A 12,285-nucleotide genomic window follows, 5' to 3' on the forward strand; every position below is an offset into this window, starting at 1 on the left:
GAGCTGGCTTCCCTTTCTCTTACTAAATATAGGGACAACCCACCATCTGTTCAGTGGCCTAAAATATTTTGAATATGTTCATGATAATTATGCTGAGAATGTTGGATTAATGTTGATAGAACCCATGAGTTCATCAGGATTGTGGTCTACATTTATAGGCCTGGGGCTAGAACTAGACCATCCTTAGATACTGGGAGATAGAGCTCCATTCTCATCTATCTAGGGTTAAAAATACAGGCTTTCAAATGGGTGTGGGAAGCTTAGGCAGGAGGATCCATTGAGTCCAGGAGTTCGAGCCTGGGCAACATAGAGACCACATCCTCCACCCACCCCCCAAAAAAATATATATGTGAATAAAAACTTATTTTTATTCATATAGGCCTTTTATGATTTCATGGCTAGGCAATAATGAAAACTCAAGGAAGCAAAACATTGAAAATAATTTTTTAATTTACTTAGGAATATTCATATGATTTGAAACTTTAAAGCAAAGTTAAGGTTTAACACATCATATTGTCAGTTACTTTTATTTACATTATGCTACATTTATTATTCACAGTCTTATCTAGAATTTTTAGATAGAAATTCTAAAATTTCTAAATTTCTAGAATTTCTAAAATGTCTCATTTTCTTAACTAAAAAACCAAAATACTGGCCGGGCACGGTGGCTCACGCCTGTAATCCTAGCACTCTGGGAGGCCGAGGCGGGCAGATTCCTCAAGGTCAGGAGTTTGAAACCACCCTGAGCAAGAGCAAGACCCCGTCTCTACTATAAATAGAAAGAAATTAATTGGCCAACTAATATATATAGAAAAAATTAGCCGGGCATGGTGGCCCATGCCTGTAGTCCCAGCTACTCGGGAGGCTGAAGCAGGAGGATCGCTTGAGCCCAGGAGTTTGAGGTTGCTGTGAGCTAGGCTGACACCATGGCACTCACTCTAGCCTGGGCAACAAAGCGAGACTCTGTCTCAAAAAAAAAAAAAAAAACCAAAATACTGTAGCTTCTGAAATTTAAATACTTTAATGTGCCAAATTAGTTTCCCGTATACACGTTTATTTCAAGCATTATTTGGCAAACATTTAATTTTTGAAATTCAAAAGTGAACATTATTATTTAACATTATAGACACATTTTGTGGAATTAAGCATATGAAATTCTTAAACATTTCTACTACACCAATTCAAAAGCACTTACAGAGTTCCTGCTTTCTGCAGGGCAGTGCACTGGCTGCCTTGGAGTATACAAAAATAAGAGCACCTGCCCCCTGCTTTCCACAAATTCCCAGTATAACAAGGGAAACAGCCTTGCAGGAATGACCAAGCTCCAAGACAAACTGGTAAGTAAGCACAATAATGAGGCACTAAACAATGGGAGTGCTAGAGAGAAGATTCATTTTTAGTGGGAGATGGTGGAACACTGTAGAAGTATCACTGAATTTGGGTTCTGACAGATGGATATAACTTTGATATGCAAAGGTATAAGGACAGAGCTACCATATGACCCTGCACTCCTCCTGAGTACACACAGAAATGAAAATATGTCCACATAAAACATGGACACAAATGTTTGTGGTAGCTTTATTCATAATAACCAAAAAATGGAAACAACCCAATGTCCATCAATTGATTAATTGGATCCATAAAATATGGTATATCCATAAAATAGGTAATTATTTGGCAATAGAAAGGAATGAAGGACTGACCCATGCTACAACATAGATGAGCCTTGGAAACATTATACTAAGTGAAAAAGACCAAAAGTATGATTCTATGAAATGTCCAGAATGGTAAAATCTGTAGAGACAGAAAGTAGATTCATGGTTGCTTAGAGCTATGAGAAAATGGAGTGCGAAGCTGATGGGTATAGGGTTTCATTTTGGGGTGAGAAAAATGTTTTAAAATTGTGATGATGATTGTACCATTCTATGAATATACTAAACACCACTGAGTTGTACACTTTATAGGTGAATTGTATGGTATGTGAGTTATATCTCTTTAATAAAGCTGTTATTTAAGACAAAAAAAAGAAAGGCTGGGCACAATGGCTCATGCCTGTAATCCTAGCACTTTGAGAGGCTGAGGCAGGAGAATTGCTTGAGGCCAGGAGTTTGAGATTAGCCTGAGCAAGAGCAAGACGCCATCTCTACAAAAAATCGAAAAATTAGTCGGGCATGGTGGCATGCACCTCTAGTCCCAGCTACTCAGGAGGCTAAGGCAGGAGGACTGCATGAGCCCAGGAATTTGAGGTTGCAGTGAGCTATGATTGTGCCACTACACTCTAGTACATGCAACAGAGCGAGACCCTGTCTCAAAAACAGGGTGGGGGGGGGGAGGAATTTCAGGTAGAAACCACAGGAGAGAGCCATTGAGTGCAAAAGCCTGTTCAGATAAAACTGTGCAGACCATGTGGCTGGAGCTTACTCGGGAAACGCTGGACATGGGGCACATCATGGGAGCCTCCAAAGGAGCACAGCCCAGCCAAAACCTTAGCCCAGTGAAATTCATTTTAGACTTCTGGACTCCAGCACTGTAAGAATAGATGTATGTTGTTTTAAGCCCCCAAGTAATTTGTTAGTTATAGCAGCCATAAGAAATTAACACATTCCACAGATGTAGCCAATAAAAAAAAAAAAAAAAAAAGAAATTAACACAGGTCAGGCTGGGCATGGTGGCTCACACCTGTAATCCTAGCACTCTGGGAGGTCAAGGTGGGAGGATCGTTTGAGCTCAGGAGTTCCAGACCAGCCTGAGCAAGAGTGAGACTCCATCTCTACTAAAAAAATAGGAATTAGCTGGACAACTAAAATACATACATATATATATATATATACACATATACATACATATATATAAATTAGCCAGGCATGGTGGCACATGCTTGTAGTCCCAGCTACTCAGGAGGCTGAGGCAGGAGGATTGCTTGAGCCCAGGAGTTTGAGGTTGCTATGAGCTAGGCTAATGCCACGGCACTCCAGCCCAGGCAAAAGAGTGAGACTCTGTCTCAAAAAAAAAAATTTAACACAGGTCTCAATCAAATTAACTCAAAAAGAGCCACGCATATTTGGGGAGTATTTTATTTGTCTCAGGGTTTTGTGTTTTTTTTGGGTTTTTTGTTTTTTTTTTTAAGACAGAGTCTCGCTTTGTTGTCCAGGCTATAGTGAGTGCCGTGGCATCAGCCTAGCTCACAGCAACCTCAAACTCCTGGGCTCAAGTAATCCTCCTGTCTCAGCCTCCCCAGTAGCTGGGACTACAGGCACGCGCCACCATGCCCGGCTAATTTTTTTTTTTTTTTTTTTTTTTTTTTTTGAGACAGAGTCTCGCTTTCTTGCCTAGGCTAGAGTGAGTGCCGTGGCGTCAGCCTAGCTCACAGCAACCTCAAACTCCTGGGCTTTAAGCAATCCTACTGCCTCAGCCTCCCGAGTTGCTGGGACTACAGGCACGAGCCACCATGCCCGGCTAATTTTTTATATATATATATATTAGATGGCCAATTAATTTCTTTCTATTTTTATAGTAGAGACGGGGTCTCGCTCAGGCTGGTTTTGAACTCCTGACCTTGAGCAATCCGCCCGCCTCGGCCTCCCAGAGTGCTAGGATTACAAGCGTGAGCCACCGCGCCCGGCCTAATTTTTTTATATATATATATATTAGTTGGCCAATTAATTTCTTTCTATTTATAGTAGAGACGGGGTCTCGCTCTTGCTCAGGCTGGTTTCGAACTCCTGACCTTGAGCAATCCGCCCGCCTCAGCCTCCCAGAGTGCTAGGATTACAGGCGTGAGCCACCGCGCCCAGCTTGTCTCAGGGTTTTGTAATAGTAGTAAAAAATTAAGTGGAAAGCTGGGCGTGGTGGCTCACGCCTGTAATCCTAGCACTTTGGGAGGCCGAGGCGGGCGGATTGCTCAAGGTCAGGAGTTCGAAACCAGCCTGAGACCCCGTCTCTACCAAAAATAGAAATAAATTAATTGACCAACTAAAAATATATATACAAAAAATTAGCCGGGCATGGTGGCGCATGCCTGTAGTCCCAACTACTCGGGAGGCTGAGGCAGTAGGATCGCTGAGCCCAGGAGATTGAGGTTGCTGTGAGCCAGGCTGACGCTACGGCACTCACTCTAGCCTGGGCAACAAAGTGAGACTCTGTCTCAAAAAAAAAAAAAAAATTAAGTGGAAAAATGAAGATAAAAGGTAAATTCATATTGATATTCCCTACCAGATTTTAGATGATCAAAGGACAATTGCATAACAGAAGCAGCATGCTCTTTCAGAAGAGCCCTAATGTGTGTTTAGTCTCTTTTTCTCTAAGACATCACATCTCTTTTTCTCTGAGACATCTAAGACATCACCCATCCACAGTGACAAGGTTTTCAGTATTTTAGATGTGGTAGGTCGCTTGTTGGGTTGCTTTGAGAGTAGTTTCTGTAGAAGAATTTTCTGTAATGATAGTGAAAGTCAATACCGAGAAATAAAACATTGAAAGAAATAAAATTCTGATTATTTTCAAGTACTTACTTCTTTGTCATCAAATTCATTCAAGAAGATACCATTCCTTAGATCTTCGAAAATCTGAAATAAACCATATATATATATAATGTGGAAATTATTTGCTTGAGAGGAAAAACAAACAAAAAGCACTACAGGCTGAGGACACCCTAAATCTAGGGTATTTCTAGATCTTTGGGAAAGTCTCTTTGGCCAAGAAGCAAGCAGGAGTCCCTTCCACCCACCCTGGCCCCAGTCTATAATAACAACCATCCTAACATTACGGTATGAAGTGGTAAGTGCTTCATATTCATTATCTCCCTTCATCCTTTTTTGAACCCTATGTGATAGGTACTTTCTATTGGTTTTGCAGAGGATAAGGCTATTGACTCCAGGTGAGTCCTCTTTCCTGCACTCCAGAGTTGCCCACTGCCTAAACAGGAAAGTCATATTCTTTCCTCAAGTTAGCCCCAACCTGTCTTTCCAGCTCCATCCACCATCACTTCCTTGTAACGTATATACTCCGATAAAACTACAGTGCCTGCTGTTCCCAAACACACTCCGCACATCCCTGTCTCCGTGCTGGAATCTCCTTTCTATTTTGAACTATTAGAAGCCAACTGATCCTTCAGAGCCCAGCCTACCTGCCTCCATGAAACCTAAATCCCTACAGCTGGAAAGACCTCCCTCCTGGCTACTTCACAGACTTCATGCCTTCTCCTAAAACATTTACAGCATTTTTCCTTCAAGAAAGTCAGCTCCTTGAGAACAAGGCACGTTCATTTTAATAACCCTTGTAGCACTTAGCATAGTGTCTTAATGCAAAGTATTCAATCAGTAAAATTTTACTGACTGACTCTAATAGGAGTGTTATGAGACGTACACACCTTCCAAAGAAAATAAAAGTGTTTGGTCTTTAACAAAATGGTTGCCAAAACTTGAAAGGGAGAAAATTCATTTGCAGTCAGATACTAATATGTTCAAGCCCATCCCTACACAAAAGCAATAACTGTCTGCAGCAGCATGTTGAAGGTGATAGTCAATACATTTTGTTGCTTGAAATTATTTACCTTAGCTTTTTCCATAGAAGTGCCACATTTGTGAAGAAGTTCAGCAAGGATTAACCCCAAAGCAAAGATGTCCACTTCCTTTCCGTATTCTTGTGAAGAAATCTGAATAAACCAAAATATATTTAACTTTGTTGCTTACCTTCCATAAATATCCATGCCCTCTAAAACCAAAAAAAGTTATTTGACTAAAATATCTTATATCTTATATAAAACATCCGTTTATTAGCAAGATCTGTGGAGTCTGACTGCACAGGTTCAAATATCTACCACTGAATAGCTGAATTATCTGTGTAAATTAACCATCAAGGTGGAGATGAGCTCAACTGTAAAATGGGAATAATGATAGTATGAACCACAGAGTCTGATCGTGGGGTTGAATGAGATACTGCAGGTAAAGCACTTAAAACAGTGCTCACTAAGTGACTTGCATGCAAATGTTCAAAGCATATTCATAATATTCCATGACTAGAAATAATTCAAACATCCATCAGCAAATGAATGGATAAACATTGTGGTATATTCATACAATGGACTACTACTCAGCAATAAAACAAAATTATATGCTGGTATAAGCAACAACAAAGATTTTCCAACAGCATTACTTTGAATGAAGAAATTAAACACAAAAGAGTACATACTGTATGATGCCCTTCACATGACGGTAAAGAACGGGAAGAACTAAGCTCTGGTGATAGAAATCCAAGTGCTAGTTGCCGCTGGACAGGGGGAAGGAGGGATGGATTAGACAGGGGTCTAAGGGAATTTTCTTGGGTGAACAAAATGTTCTACATACCCATAAGCTTGGAGGTTACACAGATGTATTTGTCAAAACTCAAAAATATACACTTAAGATCTACACATTTTATGGTGTATAATATTCCTCAACAAAATTTTTTAAATTTTGAAAACACCTAATAAAAAGAAAAGCACAGGCTGGGCGCGGTGGCTCACACCTGTAATCCTAGCACTCAGGGAGGCCAAGGCGGGTGGATTGCTCAAGGTCAGGAGTTCGAAACCAGCCTGAGCAAGAGCGAGATCTCGTCTCTACTATAAATAGAAAGAAACTAATTGGCCAGCTAAAAATATATAGAAAAAAATTAGCCAGACATGGTGGCACATGCCTGTAGTCCCAGCTACTCGGGAGGCTGAGGCAGAAAGATCGCTTGAGCCCAGGAGTTTGAGGTTGCTGTGAACTAGGCTGACACCACAGCACTCTAGCCCGGGCAACAGAATGAGACTGTCTCAAAAAATTAAAAAAAAATAGAAAAGCATAATGATGAATTTTGTAAAAAATATTTTGAGGGTGACAGTATAGGGTGCAAGAGTTATTTAATAAAGTGATAGTTTAAAAGAAGCCATTAGCCTCCTATTATGTTCTACTTTCACACTCCACAAAAAACTTAAATTTTGCCAAAAGGAAGAAGGAGGTGCCCTCTCCATTCTAGACTTTCAAACTACTGGACAGCTCAGTATCTTTGTTACTGGATAGCCAAACAGTAAAGGTATTTTGAAAGCTATATTGTCAGTAAAATCATCTTTAAAGGGCATTTATAGTCAAAAAGAAAAATAGGATAAATAACCCAAAAGATGAAAAAGAATAAGCAATCAACCAAAAGATAAAACTATTAAAGTAAGGAGTCTATATATTAATATAAGATCAGTATTCAAATATCAATAGCTGTACAAGCATGTTCACAAGCAGTATTATCCACAATAGCCAAAAGGTAGAGATACTCCATTGATGAATAAATGGGTAAACAAAATGTGGAATATAAGTACAATGGAATATTATTCAGCCTTAAAAAGGAAGGAAATTCTGACATATGCCATGACATGGAGAAACCTTGAGGACATAATGCTGAGTAAAATAAGCCAGTAACAAAAGGACAAATACGGTATGATTCCACTTATATGTGGTATCTAGAGTAGTCAAATTCATAGAGACAGAGAGTAGAATGGCTGTTGGGTTTGTACGGAGGGGGCAATGGGGAGTTGTTTAATGGGAACAGTGTTTCAGTTCTGCAAAATGAATAGAATTCTGTGGATGTGTGTATGGTGGTGATGATAGCACAACAATGGGAATGTACTTAATAACACTATACACTTAAAAATGGTTAAGATGGTAAATTTTGTGTTATGTATATTTTGCCACAATTAAAAAGAAAGAAATGCATTTTTAAAAATCAATAGCTTCAGCTGGGTGTGGTGGCTCATGCCTGTAATCCTAGCATTCTGAGAGGCCCAGGTGGCAGGATTGCTTGAGGCCAGAAGTTCCAGACCAGCCTGAGCAAGAGCAAGACCCAGTCTCTACAAAAAACAGAAAAATTGGCCAGGTATGGTCGCATAAACCTGTAGTCCCAGCTACTCAAAATCTGAGGCAAGAGGATCCCTTGAGCCCCCAGGAGTTTGAGGTTGCTGGGCTTCCCTAATAGCCAATTAGATACAAGGAATCTCTTTTTAATAGCAAAATACTATACATACTCTGCAGAAAACTTTAAAAATATAAACCATCTGCATAAAGACAAAATTTTTTTAAAATTTCATTGAAGGTTTCTGGGCCCTAAGAATAATAGGAAAACAAACAAACAAAAAAAACCTTCACTGAAGATTATAAAAATGGCCTTGAGGTAAGTAGTACTATTGTTCCCAATGATGTGCTGGCCTCCAGGCGAGAGGATTGCTCTTTTTGTGTTTTTGTTTTTCTCAGAGACAGGGTCTTGCACTGTTTCCGAAGGGTACAGTGGCCCAATCATAGGTCAATGTAACCTCAAAATCCTAGGCTCAAGCGATTCTCCTGCCTCAGCCTTCTGAGTAGTTAGGAGTAGAAGTGTGCACCACCATGCCTGGCTAATTTTTTAAATTATTTTATAGAGATGGGATCTCACTATATTGCTCAGGCTGGTCTCAAACTCCTGGTCTCAAGCCATCCTCCTGCCTTAGCCTCCTAACGTGCTGGGATTACAGGCATGAACCACTGTACCTGGCCTGAATCCTCAAGTGTAATGCAATTGCAATCAAAACCTCAACACCAGTTATGGAACATAACAAGATGATTCTAGAGTTCACTGGAATCACAAATGTGAATAGTTAAGAGCATCTTTCAAAACCAGCCTGAGCAAGAGGGAGACCCCGTCTCTACTAGAAATAGAAAGAAATTAGTTGGCCAACTAATATATAGAGAAAAAATTAGCCAGGCATGGTGGCAGATGTCTGTAGTTCCAGCTACTCGGGAGGCTGAGGCAGCAGGATTGCTTGAGCCCAGGAGTTTGAGGTTGCTGTGAGCTAGGCTTGATGCCATGGCACTCTAGCCTGGGCAACAAAGCAAGACTCTGTCTCAAAAAAAAAAAAAAAAAGAGCATCTTAAAATTGAAAAATAATGTGGCAGGTCCTACAGTTAAAATATTAAAACCTATTTTATAATTCTATAATAATTGAAATAGTATAATAAAGAGAAAAACATAAAATAAATCAATGGAACAGAAAAGAATCCAGAAATAGACCCATGAAGATGTGGGACTTTCATATATGATAAAATAGCATTTTTTATTATGGTAAAATATATATAACTTACCATTTTAGCCACTTTTATGTGTACAACATTTTAGCCACTTTTATGTGTACAATTCAATGGTATTAAGTACCTCCACAATGTTATATAACCATCACCACTATCTATTTCCAGAACTTTTCATCACCCCAAACATAAACTGAACCCATTAAACAATAACTTCTTATTCCTCTCTTCCTCCAGGTAACCTCTGTTCTACTTTCTGTCTCTATAAGTTTTCCTTAAAATAGCACTTTAAATCATGAACTGTTTGATACATGATGATGGAATAATTGCATATCCACCTGAGGAAAATCAAATTATATCCCTTCCTCATATATATACAAAAATTAATTCACGTTAGAATTAATTTTCTGCATTAGCGAAACCAAAATATTTTTGTTATCTTGTGGTAGGAGCAGCCTCCAAAATAAAAATGTGAAACCCAACAGCCATGAAGAAAGTATTGATAAATATGACAACTTAAAGGCTTCTGGGCCACAAATGACATTGTAAACAAAGAAGTGACAATCAAGGGGAAGAATTTTGTCATATAGTTAGATACAGAATCAACACCCAAAATATATAAAGATTCCTTACGAGAATGTTAGAGAAAGACAACCTAATTATGAGAAATGGGAAAAGGATACAAATAGAGAATTTGCAGAAAAACTGTAAGTAAATGCACTAAAAGATGGCATCCTTTAATAAAAAGCTAAAAAATGCTACCTAAAATAGCAACATACTCCTCATTCATCACACTGGCCAAAATTGGAGACTGTTAGTATCCTAGTTTGACTGAGAGTATGATAAAGCAGCATTCTCCATACTCTTTGAGGGGAAGGAATTATCAAAATCACTTTTTTAGAATGACAATTAGGCAGTGTTTGTCAAGTTTCAAATACACTTATCATTCTATTCAATCATTTCACCTCAAGGAATCTATCATAGATTATCATAGAAATATTTGTTATTAGATGCAAAGATAAAGAGAAAGACATATGACATGTCTGTAAATGTATAAAGTTGTAAACAACCTGAATAAATACCCTTCTGTAAGAAAACAGTTAAATAAATTATGGTATCTCTACACTTTGAAATAGAGTACACTTGTTAAAAAAGAATGTGGTAGATCTACTTGTACTGATAAGGAAAGATTATGATACGCTGTTGAGTGAAAAAAAATCAAGTCACAAAATAACATTATAATTATCTTGTAATATTATTTTGTGATGTAACTATCACAAAATAGTTCCTTGTAAAAATGAATGCATGCATATGTTTATGTAAGAAAATGTCTGTGTATGATCGTGTATTTGTGTGTTTTTATAACTCACAGAACATGATCTACAAAGATAAAGAACAAATGGATGGGACAAGTAGGAGTGAAGAGGAAAGTTAAGGGGAATTTTCAACTCTTATTCTATCTACTCTGAACTGTTTTAATTTCACAAGCAGTGTCTACTCTTTTTATCATTTGAAAAAATAAAAGAAGTAAAATATATAGAGACATAAAGGAAAGGGACCTTACCTGTTCTGGGCTCATGTATAGCCAAGTTCCTATATTAACTGTTCGCTTTTCATCATTTTTCAGGGATGTTACAAGTCCAAAGTCTCCAATCTTTATTTGTTTCGTATCTACTAAGAATATGTTACTTGGCTATGGAAGAAACCAATATATAATTTATATGTACCAATTTGACATACTATAATCACATGTCCAACTCATATTTATCAATGGCTATTTGTATATTTACTTATAAGACTTTTTACCCTTACACAAGTAGCCCAAATCAGGGAATTTACTGTCACTGGTCTTTAAAATGCCAGCTGGAGGAAGAAACAACTTTTTAACTGACAGCAGAGGTAGCTTGGGGCATGGCTGACTTCAAATATCTGAGGAGCTGTCCAGGGAAAGGTGGCTTCTACTCTGCAAGGTCCCAGGGGATGGATCCAGGACTCAAGTGTGGAAATGACCAAAAGAGTTGCTTTAATACATCCTAACATCCTAATAGTGGGATCCAAAGAGGGCAGTTAGAGAGTTCCCCATCCCAGGACAAGGCTGTACATCCACTTGAGGAAATGCTGCACCCATGAGTCCAGGTCTGATGGGGGTGAAGTAAACACCCTTAGGATCCTTGCCAATTTTGAGATTCTCTGAATGAGTCCATTCCCAACAGTACTGCAGATCATCCTGTGCAGAATTTCTCCTGAGGGCCTTTTTTATATCAACTGCTCCAAGCCCCCAACAACTTCTTAACAGACATATGCCCCCCACCTAGAAAGCATATCAAGTTAACCAGAAGCTAGTAACTAGCACTGAAATATTTTTTCCATGCAATTCTTTAAGCACATTTTCTTAAAAAGAAAAAAAGGAGGAACATAATGAGAAGTGGTCATCCCCATTCCACAACTTTGTAGAAGATAATGACCAATATTCTAAAGACCATAAAAATAGGAAGGTAGTGGGTAAGGACTTTAATATTTTGCCATTCTTTGAAAAGGGTAGACTTTCAAAAAAAAAATGCTGGGCTATACACACACAGACCCTATGGGATAACACTTTAGAGAAGGCCAGTAAAAGAACTGAGAGAGAAGAGGTCACAGCCCATCAATGGCTAAAGGAGGAGCCAAGTGCAGAAATTAGCAGTTAGATTAGAATTCAATTAATAATAACAGCTAGATTGGAACCTAACGCCAGAAATACAGATGGCAGGCTGTAGATATGCATAGGGTGGATGTGGACAGAAAAATGTTCTTATGCTATATTCAAGTTACAATGTAGGAATATGTTGGGTTTGCAAATGAAACTGCTAGTCCCACACAAGGCTATACCTACCTGACTCTGAGAAACAAGAGGTTGACTTTACAATGCTGTATAAATATCTAAGCTGGATGAGACTATGTAGTAAGAATACCAGATCACTTTTTTTTTTCTTATTTTTTTTATTGATAAGAAAACCTCATACAGATCACTTTTTATAGGTCATTAAAAAAAAACAAAACAATAATGCCACACTTGTCTAATCAGTTATAGTACAATTAGACAAAATTTAGGCCTGCAGAGCATGAAAAAAGGGTGCAAACTTTATGTAGGAGGCACAGGAATGAGGCTGACCAAAGAGTCTGGGCCTGTTAGGAGACGGGACCTTCTACAGAAAAGCCCCCTCAGACAGGAAGCCCTCAC

At 38.6% G+C, this 12,285-nt stretch overlaps 1 protein-coding gene across 4 annotated transcripts in view; it reads right to left on the reverse strand.

The window, feature by feature from the left end:
* Positions 1 to 1,451: 1,451 nt before the first annotated feature.
* Positions 1,452 to 12,285, reverse strand: part of EIF2AK2 (eukaryotic translation initiation factor 2 alpha kinase 2) — a 39,972-nt gene continuing 29,138 nt past the window's right edge. For 3 of the 4 annotated variants that reach the window (XM_076000668.1, XM_076000669.1, XM_076000670.1), the window contains exons 13-17: positions 10,630 to 10,758; positions 6,190 to 6,267; positions 5,552 to 5,653; positions 4,512 to 4,565; positions 1,452 to 4,433 (exon numbers count right to left, since the gene is read on the reverse strand). In XM_076000668.1, the coding sequence (XP_075856783.1) occupies positions 4,275 to 4,433; positions 4,512 to 4,565; positions 5,552 to 5,653; positions 6,190 to 6,267; positions 10,630 to 10,758 (522 nt within the window). In that variant the 3' untranslated portion in view covers positions 1,452 to 4,274. The remainder of the gene's footprint in view (positions 4,434 to 4,511; positions 4,566 to 5,551; positions 5,654 to 6,189; positions 6,268 to 10,629; positions 10,759 to 12,285) is intronic. The other variant, XM_012788435.3, reaches the window with a different exon arrangement.

Source organism: Microcebus murinus, chromosome 3, assembly GCF_040939455.1.
Source record: "Microcebus murinus isolate Inina chromosome 3, M.murinus_Inina_mat1.0, whole genome shotgun sequence".
In the NCBI taxonomy this organism is placed as follows: domain Eukaryota; kingdom Metazoa; phylum Chordata; class Mammalia; order Primates; family Cheirogaleidae; genus Microcebus; species Microcebus murinus.